Below are 21,561 nucleotides of genomic sequence, written 5' to 3'. Positions count from 1 at the left end.
TGTGTTAAATGGCCTGCTTGGTTGGGGTAGCATTCAATGAATGTATGATGGAGACCCCTGCTGCTGACATGCCAATTATCCGCTCCCACCGTCTGTAGAAAAAATGGACCAAAGCCCAAAGAGGAGGTGATAACAAGGGCAGACTAAAACCACAGCCACAAAATGCACATGCTCTGAAAAGGTGGCCCTGAGGAGGAGCCATGCTAAACAATTCTTGGAACAAATAAATTAGTTTGGGGACAAGTTTAAATATACGTATATGTTTATGAACATGCAGTAGGCTGATGCAATACAAAGGGTATGTAAACAATATCTTTGAAATAGCAGATGTGCTGTTGGCTGACTGCCAAGAACCCAGCTGCAAAACCTTTGCTTTATTTTCTTGGTCTCTTATTGTCCTTTCTTCAAATTTAAATTTTTACAGGAGAGTGAACCTCGTTTTTCACAATGGGGATGTGTAAAATGGGGCTTGGAGTGCTCAAATGCCTCATGAAAGCAACAAAAAGAACCCAACCACCACATTCCCCTCATGCCTGGGCTGGGGGTCCAGCAGCTCAAGTAGAAGAGTCCTCCAGGAGCTCAGGGGAGCAGCAGCCCTTGTGCTGATGCACAGCCTGTGGAGAAAAGGGTTGGTGGCCCAAATGTGTGCTTTGGAAAGCAGAGCTGGGTTCCTAAATCCCATTGGAAGTCTCTGTAACAGACCTGTGGTGGCTGAGGGATGGTCATGGAAAGGGTTTGCCAGCCTTGAACTGGACTTGTTGATCTTCTGAGCTGTGTTGTGTCTGGGAGCCTGTTCCTTTCCCCTTGCCCAAGGGCAGAGTGTTGCTGAGGGCTGGAGTTGGAGGCTGTGTGTGCCCCAAGAGCCGGTACCGTGGGGCTGCAGGTGCTCCTGGCAGCGTGGGCTTGTCTGAGCCGGGCCTTGTGCCTCTTTCAGGTGTCCCTGCTGCAGTCACAGCTGGCCCGAGACCGACAGCACCAGCAGAACTACACTGAGAGCTGTGCAAGGACCAGGCTGGAGCTGTGACACCTTCACCAGGAGCTGTCCTGCTCCTTTGCAGCTGTGCTGAAGGAGCCCAAAGCTGCTCTTGTGAAGCAGAGACTTGAAGCTGCATTGGTCTCTGAATCTTAACTTGGCAGTGACATCCTTGGGCCATCTGTCTCTGGAGAGACAGGCCTTACAGAAGGCAGGTGCAGCTCTTCTCTTCCACGCAGGATTTGTGCCCTGCTCAGAAGCCAATTCCTGTCAACTGGGGCACAAAAATCCTCCCTAGTACACAGATGAATACTGTGGAAGATGAGGGCAAAAAATACCTGCCAAAGCTTCTGCAAGCAGACCCATTTGGTTCTTGAAGATCTGTTCCTAGTGAGGAATCTGTGATGTAAACAGCAAGGCTTTTCATCTGCCTACAAGACCTAGTGATATATTGCCAAACAGAGAGTAGAGATAAAAAATGCACTTGTGGTTGTCTCAGTGTTCTTAATCTTTTCTATGAGCCTTAAACACTGGCATTTCTCTGTTGAAATTTGAAAAGCCCCTGAAACACCATTTTTCCTCCTCATCTGGCTGTTCTAAAGGCAAAGCTTGACTTCCCATGAATATCTGTAAGCACCAAGAGCCTTTTTGGGCTTTTTCTTCCATGTGCCCTTTGTCAGGGAAGACAGAAGAATTCCCGTGACTCAGGAACTAAGAGCATCCCTAAAGAGCCTGCAGGCCTTGAGAATGCTGAGCCTTCAAAACTGTCTGGAGCAGCAACTTTGAACTCCTGTTATGAGCCAGGTCCCTGCCCAGCAGCCCAGGAGGGCTCTGGGGACCCAGGGGAGGCAGGGCCAGTGCCAGGACCAGCAGAGAGCTGGGATGGGGGGAGAGCCAGGGAGGGCCCCTCCAACAGCCCCTGGAATGGTGCTCTTGGGACCATCACAAAAGCCATGGAATGTTGGGGCTTGCATCCTGGCAGCCATCACAAAGGCCATGGAATGTTGGGGCTTGCATCCTGGCAACAAGCAGCAGCTCCTGGCTATTGGGGTTTGGACCCTGGAGCTGTCAACAGCTCGTGAATTTTGGGGCTTGGACCTTGCAAAGGCCAACGGCACTTTGATATTGTGCTATTGACCCTGCAAAGGCCAAGAACCTTTGAATATTGGTGTTTACATCTTGCAAAGGCCAAGGGCCTTTGGTCACTGGGGTTTAGACCCTAGAAAGGCCAAGGGCCTTTGGATATCGGGGTTTGAACCCTGCAAAGGCCAAGGGCCTTTGGATCTTGGGGTTTGAACCCTGCCAAGGCCAAGGGCCTTTGGTCACTGGGGTTTAAGCCCTGCCAAGACCAAGGGCCTTTGGTCACTGGTATTTTCTCGCTTCTTGTGGAAGGGGCAGATGGAGACCCGGCGGGTGAGTGAGAAAGCCACTGCTCTCCTTGTGCCAAGGCCAGCAGGGGCCTGGGTGGGCCTGGGCTGTGCCTCGGGGAACAGTTCCCTTTGGCAATAGCAAGGGATTAACGGTTGGCTGTTGCAGAGCTGGCGGCAGCTTTGGTGCTTGCCCTGGGGACAGCCCTGGGAGGGAATAGGGGGCTCCTGGCCATCCCAGAGCACAGCCACATCTCCTCCTCTGTCCTTGTCCCACTGGAGGCCACAGGCACAAACAAGAGAGCAGTTTTCATTGCCTTCCCCTCACCCAAATTACAGTGTGTCCTCAGCACTTCCCAGAGTCAAGAATGGGTTTCTCCCAGACATCTCCCAGTGGCGCAGAGGAGGCTACAAGGATGACAGGAAGATGCTCCAAGGGCTGGAGCGCGTTTGCCAAGGGAAACGGATGCAAGAGTTGGGGTTGTCCAGGCTGGAGAAGGTTCCAGGGTGACCTTAGAGCCCCTTGCAATGCATGAAAGGGCTGCAAGTGAGCTGGAGAGGGAATTAAGCCAGGGGCTTGCAGGGACAGGAGAAGGATTCTAACCAAGACAGCTCAGGGATGGATGGGATGTTGGGAGGGAATTCTGCCCTCTGAGGGTGCTGAGGCCCTGGCACAGGCTGCCCAGAGAAGCTGTGGCTGCTCCTGGATCCCTGGGAGTGTTCATGGCCAGGTTGGATTGGGCTCTGGGCAACTCCCCTTCTGGTGTTCTTACAAGTAAAGAGACACCTTCCAGCATGTTTGTTTGTGCTGCTGTCAAAGTACTGGGCTGAAGATATTGCCAAGGAGGGGAGGAAGAGCTCAGCTGGAATTGCTGTGCTCTGGGATAGGCTGGAAAGCACTTAGAGGCAACTGCCTGAGGGGCAGCCATGCAGTCTGAGTGTGCTCTTCCCTGTGCCCTTGCAGGGAGCTCGAGGGCTTTCTCACCAGGGACGTTCCTCCAGAGCCCCTGAGGTGAGTAAAGTGCTGAGCTGGCTGGCATTTGGAAACTGCTTCTCCATGAATGGACACTGGCTCTTGTGGGATCAGAAGAGGCATCTCAGTGCTACTTTGCAAGAGGAACAGAATACCTGACTAACAGCTGGATGTGGGCTTTCAGGTGCTGGTAGACAACCGTGACAGCATGGCCAATTCCAACATCTGCACCGACAATCCTGGGAACATCCTCTCAACTCAGACATCCACTGACAAACAGCATCCCTGTCAATTGGTTCGGGAAGCTACAGAGAATTGTGTGCGCATGTGGCAACAATTTGATCAAATGGAGGAGAGTACCCAGAGGATCAGAGGCCAATACCAGCTCATAGACACTCTGCTAGAAGAAATCAGAAGGTGAGCATTTCCTCCTCCCCCTCCTGTGTTCCAGAGGCAATCTGCTTCCAGGTCTGGGAGGTCAGAGGTGTCCTAGGTGAAGAAATCACCTGCCTACCATGTGTAGGCCTCAGTGTGGCCCTTGAGCCTCATCCTGTCTGGGTTTTTCATGCTCTACTGTGACTCCCTAGGCTGTCTGGGAGATGCAGAGCCATGTTGAAATAGAAGACTCCTTCTTCTCACTGTCTTGCTTCCCTGAATTCTGTTCTTTGTGCACCCCTGCCCAGCCCCTGCTTCTCACTGAAGGAAGGCAAATTCCTGCCTTCCTTTCCCTTTGTCCCTGGAGGATTTCCTTGGGAGGGAAAGAGCAAGGTCTTCCTTAGCCCACTGCTCCCAGCTCCATCCTGGAGTGCTGAGAATGGCATTGCTGACTCTTCAGGCCTCTTGGTTCTTCTGACTGAGCCTTGTCTCTGCAGTGACTGTGCAAACCTTGAGAAGTCCAGGGAAATGCTGCTGCAATGCACTGGAATCCCGGAGCCAGGAGCCTTGCGTCTGCACCAGCAGAACACCAAACAGCGGAAGGAAGCGTCAGCCCAGGAGGAAAAGGCAGAGCAGCAGGACTGGATGGAGGTTGGTTTTGGAAATGACACTGGTTTTCCCTTGGAAACTTCTCTTGCTCCTTCTTGTGCAGTGGAGGACTTGGCTGCACTCAAGGGAGAAGAGCCATCATTGCAGAGCCAGCTGGAAGTCAAGAGGCAGACGTTGGAGGACTTGCAGCTTCAGAGGGATCTGCTGGAGCAAGAGGGATGATGTTAGCACGGCTCTGAACACCTTATTGCTAGGCAGCTCCTGTGAGAGTGGGAGTTGAGGCAGCCAGATCAGCCCAGATGCTGTTTCTGGCAGTAGAAGACAGGCACACTGCTGTGCACACCTGGCTCAAGATGGCACACGCATTCCTCAGCCAGGGATATGCATGTTCATCAGCAAAGTGTTGCATGATTTGGCAAATTGTCTTGCTTTGGGCAGCCACAGAGCCTCTAATACAGGGAAGAGAGCAGGGGAAGGGTCTGGAGCACAGATGTGACCACGAGTGACTGAGGGAGCTGGTGGGCTCAGCCTGGAGAAAAGGAGGCTCAGGGGGCACCTTCTTGCTCTCTACAACTCCCTGTGACAGGAAGCTGCAGTGAGGTGAGGGTCAGGCTCTGCTTCCAGGGAACAAGGGCCAGGAGAAGGGGAAAGAGCCCCAAGCTGTGCCAGAGCAGGTTTGGATTGGGTGTTACAGAATAGCTGCAAGAGAAGGCTTTGTTTCTGATGGTCTCTGTCAGGCAGTCTCAGGTCTGGGCAATGTGGTAGGTGTGGCAAATGAACAGCAGAGGTTGTGCTTTGGCCACATCAGCCAGACGTCCATCAGTCACTAAATGTCTGCCCAGCACAAGAGCTGTTTCCCTTCCAAGCATCCTCTCCTTGCAGAGTGGCTTTGAATATGCTTGGAGGTGGGTTTTGTTCCTGAAAGAGGAAATGCTGCATATTCTCCCTTCACTCACAAACGAAAATTGTCTTCCCCAGTCTCCCTGAAAATGTCCATCACTGAAATAGATCCAGAGGGAAATTTTGTTAGCCAAGTGGCAGTTGTGGAAGATGTTTTTGTAAGAAAACATGGAGTTTGGAATAGGGATGTTTGTTGGGAAGGAGCAGTCTGGGCCCAGGCAAGGCAGCAGGGCCTGACACAGCACTTCCAAGGTAACAGTGCCAGGGGCTTCTGGCAGCCCAGGCTATCAGATCTGCATAGGGCAGATGCTGTGAAACTTGGAGCCCAGAGCACAGGTGCTCCTTGTCCTCTGGCTGCCTGCGAGGTGGCGCTGGCTGGCTCTGCACAGGGCTCCCGAGGAAGGGCTCCAGCTGTACCTTGTCCCACTTGCAGGTTTCCCAGGAGGAAGAGCCATCGAGCTGCTCTCGGGAGCAGCTGAGCTGGGAATCCTCTGACCAAGGGCACGCAGCAACCCAGGCATGGAGAGAGGAGGAGCTGCTGGGCCAGAAGGCTGAGCTTGAGGGCCGACTGGCAGCCACAGAGTGGCTCCAACAAGACCTTTCCAGGCAGCTGGCAGAGACCAGGTAAAGGCAGGAGCTGAGCCTTTTCAGATGTTTTTACATGCCATGGACAGAATATGGAAGAATCTCAAGAAGAAAAAAGCCACAATGTGAAGGTTATTTTTCGGCCACCTAAAGCCAGCAAAGCTCTTGTGAGCCTTGGGCTCCTCTTTGTGCTGCTGAGCAACTCCTGTGGGAAGTCAAAAGCAATCCAGCCAGCCCTGAACTGAGCAGTAGTTAAACCATGCAGATGCGGAGTGAAACCTCAAGTTTCTCTTAGATTTGGCTCCTTCTTCTGGGCATTCTGGGCATCCCTTGTTCCTTTCTGAGTAGCTTGACATGATCCTGATCTTCAGAACTGAAGCTTCACCTTCAGCATTCCAGGCTCTTCCCTTGGCACGCTGGGAGTAGCACGCTGCCATTCAGGGTGAAGCCAGAGGCTCCTGCTGAAAATCTTGAGCCATTTCTGCTTCCCAGCACACTCTTGAGAAGCGTGGGACAGGACCTGGAGCTGGTTAGAGAACAGGAGGGAAAGCTCTTTGGAATTCTCAACAGCCTCTGGGGATTCTTGCTGATTGTTGATGGGCAGCCAGCTGCCAAACCGGCCAAGGTCCCTTTGGATGGTCCCTCTCACTCTGTCAGGAAGGACAAGTCCCTTGGGCTACTGCCTGCATGGCCAGCAACACTAAAATAAAGGCAGCAGGTCTACTCCATGACCTTGCAAGAGTTGAAACTGCAATCTCTGCATTCAGCAAGTTGTCATTGAGACAAAGATATTTGCCGATTTTTTACAAGTGCTGCCATGACCATGAGATTTTACTGTCATGCAAATAGTTCTGAAGCCTCTTAAATGCCGGGTGTCTGGAAGATGATGTGCCTTCATGTCCATTATCAAGAACAGTAAAAGTCAGGATTCAGCCAGGACAAGAGTCTGTTGTGTCCCCCCAGCAGAGCAGCTTGGAAGTGCTGATGGGAGAAGGGCTGTGAGCAGGGGCTGGGCTTTTGCTCGTCGCTCCAGCCTGTTTGGGCACAGCTAGCCAGTGTCATAGGTCAGGAACAGCAACGGAAGGTTTGGCTGTGGAGGCCAAGTTGGGCTGGGCAGTCTGTGCTGTGCCAGGCCATAAGGGAGGCCTGGGCAGTCCCTCAGAGGGCCCTGCTCTCTCTTGAAATGGCACAGATGTGCCTTCTCTGGACCAGTTTCCAGGTGACCCATTTTCCATACTCAGGTGTGGGGATCTTGAGCCACGTCATCCTGGAATATCCAGCTGTGGCTGTCTGGAGCAAGCAACTCATGTCTCTCCATATTTGCAACTTGCAGGTCAGCAAAGGAGAGCCTGGAATCCAAGCTGTTTGCTGCTCAGCAGCAGATAGCTCAGCTGGAGATGAGCAGGAAGCGTGTGGAGGCAGAGCTGCAAGCTGAGCTGCAGAAAGCTCACAGAGAAGTCCAGGCAGCACAGAGGAGGCACAAGGCAGAGCTGCAAGGCCTCAAAAAGGAAATTAATCTCGTCCTTGCCCATAGAGAGGCTCTACAAAAGCAGGTGAGTGAAGGAGCAGTGACACTGCAGACATGCAGTGAGGGGTCTGTGGCCTTCTTGCTTTTCCATGGCAGAGCAGCGGCTGCAGGGGGGAGCCCTGGGGCTGTCTCGTGCTCTGGGGGCTCCATGGCAGCTGCTCTGAAGGACACTCAGTGCTCTGCTGAATGTCAGCTGCTGCTCTGGACAGCTGGGCTCGTCCACTGCCCTGTTGGCCAGCAACCATCAGCATGGATTCCTGCTGGCCTCTTCTTGCTAGCCCTGGTTTGGCAGGTGCTTTTTCCGGTGCCCTTGGTGGTGGGCCACTTAGAGACTGGAACAAGTTGGCCATATCCTTTGTGAATCTGGGGCTCTCAGGACAGGGGGAAATGCAGAGTTGTCCTTTACCTTTGCTCACAGCCTGTCCTGTGGCTGACAGTGACAAGCTGTGGCTGTGGCCTCTGATTGCTTTGTTCTGTTTGACTGGAGGTGGCAGAGTTGACATCTCAGCTGGCAGCCTGCCGAGAGTGCCAGGAAAAGACTGTGCAGAGAGCCCAGCAAGATGTGAGGGAGGCCCAGCAAGAGTCCAGGCAGAAGCTCTCGGAGGTTGAGCATGTCCAGAAGCTGCTGGAGGAGGCAGAACATTGGAACAAGGAGCTGCAAGCACATCTGGACTACTTGGAGAGCAAATGGATCCAGTGGGAAGAAGTGGCACAGCAGAATTCAGAATTGCAGGCTTCCGTCAATGCCCTAGAGCGGGAAAAAGCCAGGTAAATGAAAGCCTGTGGGACTCTGGATTGTGGTGAATGGATTCCCTCTTTGCCATCTTTGCACCTGCCAGGGGCTCTGGCTGCATTTCCCAAGTGGCAGATTCTGAACTCTCCGTGCAGACACGTCCCATTGCCTGGATGTTGTCTTTCATTTTATTTTTTTCTAAGCCTTCCGTTAGAGTTTTTCTGAAGTGAAAGGCTTTTGGGGTAGCCCATTCCCTCTAGTGGTAAATGTGTTATATAGGTGGGTGTGTTGACACTGCCCGAGCTGCATTGGAAGGAGTTGGATGCATCCATCAGCTCCACCTTGGGTCCTGTAACTTGAAGCCTTTGGGATCTGGATCAGCCTGGCATCTGATGCTGTTTCTGGGCAGAACCATCTTAAGGCCCTGATTGCTGATCTAGGCCAGACTGCCCTCGGAGGCAGCCCAGAAACAAGAATGTCTCTGCTGCATCATTCCTCATCAAATGTGCCCCGGTGCCTGGAGGGAGTCAAGCAGGGTCCCTGCCACCCTGCACAGTCCCAGGCATTTCTGACTGTGCAAAGAATGCAAGAAACAGGAGCAAGGTATGGGGGGCTCCTCCAGCTGATCAAGTCCTGCCTGGCTTCAGTGCCACAGGATTCTTCTTCCAAGAAGAAGACAAAGGAAAGGCAGGCTGCTCCTGCTTGCCTGGAACCTTCTGCATCTTCCATCAGGTTGTGCTCCAAGCCTCTGTTGCCACTTTGGCTTTTCTTTCTCCAGCTGAAAGTAGGATGGGTGCTGGTAAATCTTAGGGAACTTGCCAGAGATCCCCTGGCTGTAGGGTGCTGCTCCTCCTACGTGGATGTGCAAGATGGGGGAAGGAAATGTCTCTTCCATGCTGACCAAAGCTCCCTGCCTTGAAGCCTGGTTAGCGAGAAGAAAATTGTTGCTCTCCCCTAATGTCTTCATTGCAAGACTTTGTTAGGTTTGTATTCACATTGCCATCTCAATAGGAAGGTAGGGCATGTAGGCAGGAACTGCCTGTTCTTTCAGGGACAAAAGCAGAGTAGGCACATGCTGGGCTGGGACTGCAGGGGAAACAAACAGCCAAGTTGTTTAGATAAACCTCATCAGACAGAGCAGCACCACCTGAGGTGGTGCCAGTCCTAAGAGTTCATAAAATGTGATATCATATAGTAATGAGTTGTTTGCTTCCCTTCTAGGCTGATTCTGACTGTGGAGGAAAAGAACCTGTGCCTTAGAACACTGGAAGAACAGAACATGGTGCTGAAAAATTCTGTATCTCAGTGTCAATCTGCTCTTCAGGAGACAGAGCAGCTCTATTCTGAGCATAGAAGAGAATTGATGGCGCTCAACACCCGGGTAAGCTGCGCACTGGCATCCACTTCTCCAGGGACACACAGCAGCACCTCTGCCTTGGAGGCCCCAACCCCTTTCCCCTCCCAGCAGCATCCACAGCTGCCCTGTTCTGCCCAGGGCTGCTGCTGCACCCTGAGGCCAAGGCTGGATCTGCTGTCTGCTGCAGAAGATTTCCCCCATCCTCTCCTGGGTCCCATCAGGAGATCTGGCAGGAGAAGCAGCAGCAGACTCCTCTGGTTCTTCTCTGTCCCTCTCTTAGCAGTGTTGTCCCACACAGAGTTGGTGCCTGTGCCGGACTCTGAGCAATGTGGGGACACAGCCGTGGCTGTGGCAGGCTGGGCAGGGCACTTCCAGCACAGCCAGTTCAGAGCTGCAGCCCAAGGATGCCCATTGCCTCCACTTCCCTGTTTTGTCTCTATTGGTCTCCATTGCAATCCTTGCTTCTGTGCCATCAGTTCTTGGCTTGAAGAAATTTCTCCTTTGTTGTTCACCCTACTGGCCACGCAATGGCCTCAGGCGCAGCCCTGTCCCTGAGGCTCTGTGCATCCATCTTCCAGGCCTGGGCCCTGCTGGAGGCAGTGAGGGAGAAGGCAGCTTGCCAAGAAACTCGAGAGAAGCAGCTGGCAACTGAGGCGTCTGAGCTGTGTGTGAGGCTCCAGAGCTCTGAGGAAAGAGCAGAGGCCATGGCAACACAGTGTAAGGCCATGGAGCTGGAGCTGCAGAAGACACGGGCTGAGAGAGACAATCTCAGGGCTCGCAATCAGGAACTGCTGAAACAGCTGGAGCAATGTGAGAAAGGTAGAGCTTCACCTCTCCCACCCACTGCCCCATGCTGTCTCACCCCTGGGGATCTCTGATCCCATGCAGAGGAAAACCGCACTGCCCTGAAATGGCAGAGAGGGAGAAAAACAACCAGCAGGAGATTTATCCATCCAAGTGCCAGTGAAAGCTTTCTCTTGAGAAAGATGCTGTGGCTGGCAGTGCCATCTGGCTGTGCTGGGGCTGATCCCGTGCACAGCTGGTGCCTTTCAGGTGCCGTGTCTGTGCTGAGGAGCTGTAGCTGGATGCCTCAGCTCCATTGCCCCAATCTCCAGGCCCTGCCAGAGCCTCCAGGCTATTGGCCTCTCTGGAGCAGGGCTGCACAGGCATCCCCTCTCCTTTGTATGTCTTGGATTGATCACTCTGCTATTCCTCTCAACCTTGTCCCTTTCATTCCTGCTTTTTTTCCCTGGTGGGAAGTTGCCTTAATTTCTGCAGCTTTGGAGCCTTTGTGGGCTTAAAGCCTGGCAAACACAGGCAGGTAGCGAAGACAGTGCTGTTGTCACTGCAGGATGCACATCAGTTTGCCTTTGCTTTGCTTGTCCCCTTCTCCTCTCCCCTTCCCTGCTGCAGAGTGGGTGCAGGCAGAAGCCATGCACATCTCTCGCCAAATTCTCCTGGACAAAGAAGCCACGGAAAGGCAGGAAGAGGCTGTGACTCTTCGTCAGGAAGTGGCATCTCTGAAGAGGAAATTGGAAAACCTGGAGAAGGAAAGGAAGGATGTGCTGGTGAGATTGGCAGATGCTACAAAAAGCTCTTTCCTGGCTATGTTTGGACCTTGTGTTAGTAGTTCTAAGGAGTACTTTTTCCTTTTTAAAACTTCTAATTGCATCCTTCTGAATAAGGAGGAAAAGATGTTGTAGTCATGTAAAATCCAGTTAATGCTGAGGGTGCTACATTTCCTCCATGCTGGGCTTCTGTGCCCAAGAAGCTTTAGTTCTCAATGTCCTCACTGTCTCTGTTGACATTGCATGGTTTGGGGAATTGCTGGTGTCCAAACCCATGTTCGGATTTCTAAATATCTGGAAAGAGAGGGGAGAGTCCCAAGTTTGCTGTTGATAGAGAGGTGTTTGGCCTTGGCCATCTGAGAGCAGCCAGTGGGGAGAGAAGAGAGGAAAGCCAAATGCTGATCCACATCAGGACGTGTGCCTGCAAGGGCACAACTCGTCCTGAGTGGCAGCAGTGAATGACAGACTGATCTGGCCATTGCTGCTCCCAGAGAGGGCAGTGGGGCTCTCGGGGATGGAGCCATGGAAACTCTGCACAGGAGAGGTGGAAAACCACTCCTGTCAGCCCAGCCCCAGGAAAGGAAAGGATGGGGCTGTTTGCTCTTCCCTTCCTCCCTGATGGAGAGCACATCCTCCTGGCACTGCCTGAATCCTGCTTAGCGTGGACTTGAAATCCTGGCTGCAGTTCTGGCAGCTCCTCCCCAGAGGAGCACTGGAGTGGAGCTGCAAGAGGTCAGGGAAGGGCAGAAAGGAAGCTGGGACGGGCTGAGCCAGCTGGGAAAGATGCAGCATCACCAGGGGGCCCAGCAAAGGTCTGCAGCATCACGAGGGGCAGAGAGAGAGAGAGAGAGGGGCAGCCTGTGCCTGCCCCTGCAGCTGGAGTCCAGATCTGGTATGAAAAGCAAACTGAGAGAGGGAATGAGTGACCCTTTTTCTCCCTCTTTTGGCAGCATGAACAGGAATTGTACCAGCAGCACATGAGATACCTGGAAAAGGAGAATGAAATGCCTGCACCTGAGATGCCAAATGATGAGGAAAATACTCAAGAATTGGAAGTGGAGAGGGAAGACATGCCAGAGGAGTTGGAGCATGGGGCTGCTGCTTTGAAGAAATTAAGAGACAACACTCAAGTACTGAGTGCTGCACTGAACAAGAGTGACATTGCCAAAGGGGCTCTGAAGAAACGCTTGGACATCCTGAAAGGAAAGATCCAGGCAGGCAGAGGCATTGGCTTTCAGTCCAGTCCAGTGTCCCTGAATTATTCCAGTGGTGTTTCCCATGAAGAGGTGGGTTTCTGTCCCTGTCACTGCAGGCCTGCTTGGGTAAAGCAGCCCGGGCTGCAGCAGGCAGCCTTGTCTGTCTGCCTGGCTCCAGCCAGAGACCACTGACTGCCTGTTTCCTGGCATGCCTGGAATGAACAATCCAGCTCTGGAGCTTGCTGTTCAAATCAGCTCCAGGCCAAAAGCTGTGGCATGGGCAGCTGCTTCTCCTGTGCCAGTGCTAGGGGAGGCAACCCATGGGGGTTTGGATTGGGTGTGGGAAGTAATGGAGCAGGTGATTGGAGTGATGGACTAAAGTGAGTTGAGTTTTGGATCAATGGCTGAAAATCAGTTACACTCCTGGTGCTCAGAGTACATTGTATCTGCAACTGTGGAAGAGGCAGTGTTTTTGGGTGACAACACAGAGTTTGGAGTAGGGATGTTTGTTGGGAAGGAGCAGTCTGGGCCCAGGTAAGGCAGCAGGGCCTGACACAGCACTTCCAAGGTAACAGTGCCAGGGGCTTCTGGCAGCCCAGGCTATCAAGCTGCATAGGGCAGATGCTGTGAAACTTGGAGCCCAGAGCACAGGTGCTCCTTGTCCTCTGGCTGCCTGCGAGGTGGCGCTGGCTGGCTCTGCACAGGGCTCCCGAGGAAGGGCTCCAGCTGTACCTTGTCCCACTTGCAGGTTTCCCAGGAGGAGGAGTCATCGAGCTGGTCTCTGGAGCAGCTGAGCTGGGAATCCTCTGACCAAGGGCACGCAGCAGCCCAGGCATGCAGAGAGGAGGAGCTGCTGGGCCAGAAGGCTGAGCTTGAGGGCCGACTGGCAGCCACAGAGTGGCTCCAACAAGACCTTTCCAGGCAGCTGGCAGAGACCAGGTAAAGGCAGGAGCTGAGCCTTTTCAGATGTTTTTACATGCCGTGGACAGAATATGGAAGAATCTCAAGAAGAAAAAAGCCACAATGTGAAGGTTATTTTTCTGACGACTAAAGCCAGCAAAGCTCTTGTGAGCCTTGGGCTCCTCTTTGTGCTGCTGAGCAACTCCTGTGGGAAGTCAAAAGCAATCCAGCCAGCCCTGAACTGAGCAGTAGTTAAACCATGCAGATGCTGAGTGAAACCTCAAGTTTCTCTTGGGTTTGGCTGCTTCTTCTGGGCATTCTGGGCATCCCTTGTTCCTTTCTGAGTAGCTTGACATGATCCTGATCTTCAGAACTGAAGCTTCACCTTCAGCATTCCAGGCTCTTCCCTTGGCACGCTGGGAGTAGCACGCTGCCATTCAGGGTGAAGCCAGAGGCTCCTGCTGAAAATCTTGAGCCATTTCTGCTTCCCAGCACACTCTTGACAAGTGTGGGACAGGACCTGGAGCTAGTTAGAGAACAGCAGGGAAAGCTCTTTGGAATTCTCAACAGCCTCTGGGGATTCTTGCTGATTGTTGATGGGCAGCCAGCTGCCAAACCGGCCAAGGTCCCTTTGGATGGTCCCTCTCACTCTGCCAGGAAGGACAAGTCCCTTGGGCTACTGCCTGCGTGGCCAGCAACACTAAAATAAAGGCAGCAGGTCTACTCCATGACCTTGCAGGAGTTGAAACTGCAGTCTCTGCATTTAGGAAGTTGTCATTCAGACAAAGATATTTGCCGATTTTTTACAAGTGCTGCCATGACCATGAGATTTTACTGTCATGCAAAGTAGTTCTGAAGCCTCTTAAATACCGGGTGTCTGGAAGATGATGTGCCTTCATATCCATTATCAAGAACAGTAAAAAGTCAGGATTCAGCCAGGACAAGAGTCTGTTGTGTCCCCCAGCAGAGCAGCTTGGAAGTGCTGATGGGAGAAGGGCTGTGAGCAGGGGCTGGGCTTTTGCTCGTCGCTCCAGCCTGTTTGGGCACAGCTAGCCAGTGTCATAGGTCAGGAACAGCAACGGAAGGTTTGGCTGTGGAGGCCAAGTTGGGCTGGGCAGTCTGTGCTGTGCCAGGCCATAAGGGAGGCCTGGGCAGTCCCTCAGAGGGCCCTGCTCTCTCTTGAAATGGCACAGATGTGCCTTCTCTGGACCAGTTTCCAGGTGTCCCATTTTCCATACTCAGGTGTGGGGATATTGAGCCACGTCATCCTGGAATATCCAGCAGTGGGTGTCTGGAGCAAGCAACTCATGTCTCTCTGTATTTGCAACTTGTAGGTCAGCAAAGGAGAGCCTGGAATCCAGGCTGTTTGCTGCTCAGCAGCAGATAGCTCAGCTGGAGATGAGCAGGAAGCGTGTGGAGGCAGAGCTGCAAGCTGAGCTGCAGGAAGCTCGCAGTGAAGTCCAGGCAGCACAGAGGAGGCACAAGGAAGAGCTGCAAGGCCTCAAACAGGAAATTAATCTCGTCCTTGCCTATAGAGAGGCTCTACAAAAGCAGGTGAGTGAAGGAGCACTGGCACTGCAGACATGCAGTGAGGGGTCTGTGGCCTTCTTGCTTTTCCATGGCAGAGTAGCAGCTGCAGGGGGGAGCCCTGGGGCTGTCTCGTGCTCTGGGGGCTCCATGGCAGCTGCTCTGAAGGACACTCAGTGCTCTGCTGAATGTCAGCTGCTGCTCTGGACAGCTGGGCTCGTCCTCTGCCCTGTTGGCCAGCAACCATCAGCATGGATTCCTGCTGGCCTCTTCTTGCTAGCCTTGGTTTGGCAGGTGCTTTTTCCGGTGCCCTTGGTGGTGGGCCACTTAGAGACTGAAACAAGTTGGCCATATCCTTTGTGAATCTGGGGCTGTCAGGACAGGGGGAAATGCAGAGTTGTCCTCTGCCTTTGCTCACAGCCTGTGCTGTGGCTGACAGTGACAAGCTGTGGCTGTGGCCTCTGACTGCTTTGTTCTGTTTGACTGGAGGTGGCAGAGTTGACATCTCAGCTGGCAGCCTGCCGAGAGTGCCAGGAAAAGACTGTGCAGAGAGCCCAGCAAGATGTGAGGGAGGCCCAGCAAGAGTCCAGGCAGAAGCTCTCAGAGGTTGAGCATGTCCAGAAGCTGCTGGAGGAGGCAGAACATCGGAACAAGGAGCTGCAAGTGCATCCTGAGTATTTGGAGAGCAAATGGATCCAGTGGGAAGAAATGGCACGGCAGAATTCAGAATTGCAGGCTTCCGTCAATGCCCTAGAGAGGGAAAAAGCCAGGTAAATGAAAGCCTGTGGGACTCTGGATTGTGGTGAATGGATTCCCTCTTTGCCATCTTTGCACCTGCCAGGGGCTCTGGCTGCATTTCCCAAGTGGCAGATTCTGAACTCTCCATGCAGACACGTCCCATTGCCTGGATGTTGTCTTTCATTTTATTTTTTTCTAAGTGTTCAGTTAGAGTTTTTCTGAAGTGAAAGGCTTTTGGGGTAGCCCTTTCCCTCTAGTGGTAAATGTGTTATATAGGTGGGTGTGTTGACACTGCCCGAGCTGCATTGGAAGGAGTTGGATGCATCCATCAGCTCCACCTTGGGTCCTGTAACTTGAAGCCTTTGGGATCTGGATCAGCCTGGCATCTGATGCTGTTTCTGGGCAGAACCATCTTAAGGCCCTGATTGCTGATCTAGGCCAGACTGCCCTCGGAGGCAGCCCAGAAACAAGAATGTCTCTGCTGCATCATTCCTCATCAAATGTGCCCCGGTGCCTGGAGGGAGTCAAGCAGGGTCCCTGCCACCCTGCACAGTCCCAGGCATTTCTGACTGTGCAAAGAATGCAAGAAACAGGAGCAAGGTATGGGGGGCTCCTCCAGCTGATCAAGTCCTGCCTGGCTTCAGTGCCACAGGATTCTTCTTCCAAGAAGAAGACAAAGGAAAGGCAGGTTGCTCCTGCTTGCCTCGAACCTTCTGCATCTTCCATCAGGTTGTGCTCCAAGCCTCTGTTGCCACTTTGGCTTTTCTTTCTCCAGCTGAAAGCAGGATGGGTGCTGGTAAATCTTAGGGAACTTGCCAGAGATCCCCTGGCTGTAGGGTGCTGCTCCTCCTACGAGGATGTGCAAGATGGGGGAAGGAAATGTCTCTTCCATGCTGACCAAAGCTCCCTGCCTTGGAGCCTGGTTAGTCAGAAGAAAATTGTTGCTCTTCCCTAATGTCTTCATTGCAAGACTTTGTTAGGTTTGTATTCACATTGCCATCTCAATAGGAAGGTAGGGCATGTAGGCAGGAATTGCCTGTTCTTTCAGGGACAAAAGCAGAGTAGGCACATGCCGGGCTGGGACTGCAGGGGAAACAAACAGCCAAGTTGTTTAGATAAACCTCATCAGACAGAGCAGCACCACCTGAGGTGGTGCCAGTCCTAAGAGTTCATAAAATGTGATATCATATAGTAATGAGTTGTTTGCTTCCCTTCTAGGCTGATTCTGACTGTGGAGGAAAAGAACCTGTGCCTTAGAACACTGGAAGAACAGAACATGGTGCTGAAAAATTCTGTATCTCAGTGTCAATCTGCTCTTCAGGAGACAGAGCAGCTCTATTCTGAGCATAGAAGAGAATTGATGGCGCTCAACACCCGGGTAAGCTGCGCACTGGCATCCACTTCTCCACAGACACACAGCAGCACCTCTGCCTTGGAGGCCCCAACCCCTTTCCCCTCCCAGCAGCATCCACAGCTGCCCTGTTCTGCCCGGGGCTGCTGCTGCACCCTGAGGCCAAGGCTGGATCTGCTGTCTGCTGCAGAAGATTTCCCCCATCCTCTCCTGGGTCCCATCAGGAGAACTGGCAGGAGAAGCAGCAGCAGACTCCTCTGGAGCTTCTCTGTCCCTCTCTTAGCAGTGTTGTCCCACACAGAGTTGGTGCCTGTGCCGGACTCTGAGCAATGTGGGGACACAGCCGTGGCTGTGGCAGGCTGGGCAGGGCACTTCCAGCACAGCCAGTTCAGAGCTGCAGCCCAAGGATGCCCATTGCCTCCACTTCCCTGTTTTGTCTCTATTGGTATCCATTGCAATCCTTGCTTCTGTGCCATCAGTTCTTGGCTTGAAGAAATTTCTCCTTTGTTGTTCACCCTACTGGCCACGCAATGGCCTCAGGCGCAGCCCTGTCCCTGAGGCTCTGTGCATCCATCTTCCAGGCCTGGGCCCTGCTGGAGGCAGTGAGGGAGAAGGCAGCTTGCCAAGAAACTCGAGAGAAGCAGCTGGCAACTGAGGCGTCTGAGCTGTGTGTGAGGCTCCAGAGCTCTGAGGAAAGAGCAGAGGCCATTGCCTCACAGTGTAAGGCCATGGAGCTGGAGCTGAGGAAGAGACAGGCTGAGAGAGACAATCTCAGGGCTCGCAATAAGGAGCTGCTGAAACAGCTGGAGCAAAGTGAGCAAGGCACAGCTTCACCTCTCCCACCCAGTGCCCCATGCTGTCTCACCCCTGGGGATCTTACTGATGCCTTAGAGAGGAAAAGGAGAGATGGCCAGAGATGGCCAAGGGGAAAAACAACCAGCCGAGATTTATCCATCCAAGTGCCAGTGAAAGCTTTCTCTTGAGAAAGATGCTGTGGCTGGCAGTGCCATCTGGCTGTGCTAGGGCTGATCCCGTGCACAGCTGGTGCCTTTCAGGTGCCATGTCTGTGCTGAGGAGCTGTAGCTGGATGCCTCAGCTCCATTGCCCCAATCTCCAGGCCCTGCCAGAGCCTCCAGGCTATTGGCCTCTCTGGAGCAGGGCTGCACAGGCATCCCCTCTCCTTTGTCTCTCTTGGGTTGCTCACTCTGCAGAAGGCCAAGAGCAAACACACGTTCCTATCCCTCTCAACCTTGCCCCTTTCATTCCTGCCTTTTTTCTCTGGTGGGAAGTTGCCTTAATTTCTGTCAGCTTTGGAGCCTTTGTGGTGTAGGGCCTGGCAAACACAGGCCGCTAGAGAAGACAGTGCTGTTGTCTCTGCAGGATGCACATCAGTTTACTTTTCTTTTCCCCTCCTCCTTTCCCTTCCCTCCTGCAGCAATGTTGAGGGCAGAACACCTGAAAATCTCTCTGGAATGTTCCCAGAAGAAAGACACCATTGCCCAAAAGGAAGAGGATGTGATTCTTCGTCACTCTCTGCAGAAGAAACTGGAAAACCTGGAGAAGGAAAGGAACCATGTTCAGGTTGGCAGATGCCACAAAGGGCCATTTCTCAGCTATGTTTGGACCTTGTGTTACCAGTTCTAAGGAGCACCTTTTTCCCGTTCAACTTTTCTAATTGCATCCTTCTGAATAAGGAGGAAAAGATGTTGTAGTCATGGCAAAGGCAGTTAATGCTGAGGGTGCTACATTTCCTCCATGCTGGGCTTCTGTGCCCTAGAAGCTTTAGTTCTCAATGTCCTCCCTGTCTCTGTTGACATTGCATGGTTTGGGGAATTCCCGGTGTCCAAGCCCATGTTTGGATTTCTAAATATCTGGAAAGAGAGGGGAGAGTCCCAAGTTTGCTGTTGATAGAGAGGTGTTTGGCCTTGGCCATCTGAGAGCAGCCAGTGGGGAGAGAAGAGAGGAAAGCCAAATGCTGATCCACATCAGGACGTGTGCCTGCAAGGGCACAACTCGTCCTGAGTGGCAGCAGAGAATGACAGACTGATCTGGCCATTGCTGCTCCCAGAGAGGGCAGTGGGGCTCTCGGGGATGGAGCCATGGAAACTCTGCACAGGAGAGGTGGAAAACCACTCCTGTCAGCCCAGCCCCAGGAAAGGAAAGGATGGGGCTGTTTGCTCTTCCCTTCCTCCCTGATGGAGAGCACATCCTCCTGGCACTGCCTGAATCCTGCTTAGCGTGGACTTGAAATCCTGGCTGCAGTTCTGGCAGCTCCTCCCCAAAGGAGCACTGGAGTGGAGCTGCAAGAGGTCAGGGAAGGGCAGAAAGGAAGCTGGGACGGGCTGAGCCAGCTGGGAAAGATGCAGCATCACCAGGGGGCCCAGCAAAGGTCTGCAGCATCACGAGGGGCAGAGAGAGAGAGAGGGGCAGCCTGTGCCTGCCCCTGCAGCTGGAGTCCAGATCTGGTATGAAAAGCAAACTGAGAGGGAATGAGTGACCCTTTTTCTCCCTCTTTTGGCAGCATGAACAGGAATTGTACCAGCAGCACATGAGATATCTGGAAAAGGAGAATGAAATGCATGAAGCTGACATGCAAAGTCAAAAGGAACAAATGCAACAACTGGGCACTGAAAAGGAAACCAAGCTGGAGGAGTGGGAGCATGGGGCTGCTGCTTTGCAGAAATGGAGGGAGTATGCTCAGATACTGAGTGCTGCACTGAACAAGAGTGAAATTGCCAAAGGGGCTCTGAAGAAACGCTTAGACATCCTGAAAGGAAAGATCCAGGCAGGCAGAGGCATTGACTTTCAGTCCATTCCAGTGCCCCTGAATTATTCCAGTGGTGTTTCCCATGAAGAGGTGGGTCTCTGTCCCTGTCACTGCAGGCCTGCTTGGGTAAAGCAGCCCGGGCTGCAGCAGGCAGCCTTGTCTGTCTGCCTGGCTCCAGCCAGAGACCACTGACTGCCTGATTGTTTCCTGGCACGCCTGGAATGACCAATCCAGCTCTGGAGCTTGCTGTTCAAATCAGCTCCAGGCCAAAAGCTGGGCACAGGGAGCTGCTTCTCCTGTACCCATGCAAAGAGCTGCAACACGTGGAGGTTTGGGTTTGGTGTGGGAAATAATAGAGCAGGTGATTGGAGTGATGGACTAAAGTGAGTTGAGTTTTGGATCAATGGCTGAAAATCAGCAGCATTCCTAGTGCTTAGACTAAATTGTGTTGGCAGTTATGGAAGATGCATTGGTTTTGGGTGACAACACAGAGATTTGAGTAGGGATGTTAGTTGGGAAGGAGCAGTCTGGGCCCAGGCAAGGCAGCAGGGCCTGACACAGCACTTCCAAGGTAACAGTGCCAGGGGCTTCTGGCAGCCCCGGCTATCAGAGCTGCATAGGGCAGATGCTGTGAAACTTGGAGCCCAGAGCACAGGTGCTCCTTGTCCTCTGGCTGCCTGCGAGGTGGCGCTGGCTGGCTCTGCACAGGGCTCCCGAGGAAGGGCTCCAGCTGTACCTTGTCCCACTTGCAGGTTTCCCAGGAGGAGGAGTCATCGAGCTGGTCTCTGGAGCACCTTAGCTGGGAATCCTCTGACCAAGGGCACGCAGCAGCCCAGGCATGCAGAGAGGAGGAGCTGCTGGGCCAGAAGGCTGAGCTTGAGGGCCGACTGGCAGCCACAGAGTGGCTCCAACAAGACCTTTCCAGGCAGCTGGCAGAGAACAGGTAAAGGCAGGAGCTGAGCCTTTTCAGATGTTTTTACATGCCGTGGACAGAATATGGAAGCGTCTCTAGAAGAAAAAAGCCACAATGTTAAGGTTATTTTTCTGACGACTAAAGCCAGCAAAGCTCTTGTGAGCCTTGGGCTCCTCTTTGTGCTGCTGAGCAACTCCTGTGGGAAGTCAAAAGCAATCCAGCCAGCCCTGAACTGAGCAGTAGTAAAACCATGCAGATGCTGAGTGAAACCTCAAGTTTCTCTTGGGTTTGGCTCCTTCATCTGGGCATTCTGGGCATCCCTTGTTCCTTTCTGAGTAGCTTGACATGATCCTGATCTTCAGAACTGAAGCTTCACCTTCAGCATTCCAGGCTCTTCCCTTGGCACGCTGGGAGTAGCACGCTGCCATTCAGGGTGAAGCCAGAGGCTCCTGCTGAAAATCTTGAGCCATTTCTGCTTCCCAGCACACTCTTGAGAAGCGTGGGACAGGACCTGGAGCTGGTTAGAGAATAGGAGGGAAAGCTCTTTGGAATTCTCAACAGCCTCTGGGGATTCTTGCTGATTGCTGATGGGCAGCCAACTGCCAAACCGGCCAAGGTCCCTTTGGATGGTCCCTCTCACTCTGCCAGGAAGGACAAGTCCCTTGGGCTACTGCCTGCATGGCCAGCAACACTAAAATAAAGGCAGCAAGTCTACTCCATGACCTTGCAGGAGTTGAAACTGCAATCTCTGCATTCAGCAAGTTGTCATTGAGACAAAGAGATGTTCTGATATTTTGCTAGTGCTGCCATGACCATGAGATTTTACTGTGTCTGAAAAGTAGTTCTGAAGCCTCTTAAATACCGGGTGTCTGGAAGATGATGTGCCTTCATGTCCAATATCAAGAGCAGTAAAAAGTCAGGATTCAGCCAGGACAAGAGTCTGTTGTGTCTCCCAGCAGAGCAGCTTGGAAGTGCTGATGGGAGAAGGGCTGTGAGCAGGGGCTGGGCTTTTGCTCGTCGCTCCAGCCTGTTTGGGCACAGCTAGCCAGTGTCATAGGTCAGGAACAGCAACGGAAGGTTTGGCTGTGGAGGCCAGGTTGGGCTGGGCAGTCTGTGCTGTGCCAGGCCATAAGGGAGGCCTGGGCAGTCCCTCAGAGGGCCCTGCTCTCTCTTGAAATGGCACAGGTGTGCCTTCTCTGGA

At 53.0% G+C, this 21,561-nt stretch overlaps 2 protein-coding genes across 4 annotated transcripts in view; both read left to right on the top strand.

Moving 5' to 3' along the window:
* Positions 1-21,561, top strand: part of LOC135282169 (golgin subfamily A member 6-like protein 7) — a 69,628-nt gene that overhangs the window by 23,786 nt on the left and 24,281 nt on the right. The window lies entirely within an intron of this gene.
* LOC135282285 (myosin-1-like) lies at positions 1,971-20,246 on the top strand. Its single transcript, XM_064391915.1, has 19 exons — positions 1,971-2,386; positions 3,305-3,352; positions 3,498-3,730; positions 4,186-4,339; positions 5,631-5,821; positions 7,116-7,335; positions 7,798-8,078; positions 9,265-9,424; positions 9,979-10,219; positions 10,814-10,968; positions 11,919-12,254; positions 12,913-13,103; positions 14,399-14,618; positions 15,081-15,361; positions 16,548-16,707; positions 17,262-17,493; positions 18,116-18,261; positions 19,202-19,520; positions 20,200-20,246. The coding sequence occupies exons 1-19, from the start codon at positions 2,372-2,374 to the stop codon at positions 20,244-20,246; spliced, it is 3,630 nt and encodes a 1,209-aa protein (XP_064247985.1). The 5' UTR covers positions 1,971-2,371.

Source organism: Passer domesticus, chromosome 16, assembly GCF_036417665.1.
Source record: "Passer domesticus isolate bPasDom1 chromosome 16, bPasDom1.hap1, whole genome shotgun sequence".
NCBI classification, from domain to species: domain Eukaryota; kingdom Metazoa; phylum Chordata; class Aves; order Passeriformes; family Passeridae; genus Passer; species Passer domesticus.
This window is presented reverse-complemented; position numbering and strand designations above follow the sequence as displayed.

Coding starts and splice junctions, on each gene's coding strand:
- LOC135282285 (XM_064391915.1), top strand. Junction 10,220..10,813: donor GCTGGAGCAATGTGAGAAAG/GTAGAGCTTCAC, acceptor TCCCTGCTGCAG/AGTGGGTGCAGGCAGAAGCC. Junction 12,255..12,912: donor GTGGTGTTTCCCATGAAGAG/GTGGGTTTCTGT, acceptor TCCCACTTGCAG/GTTTCCCAGGAGGAGGAGTC.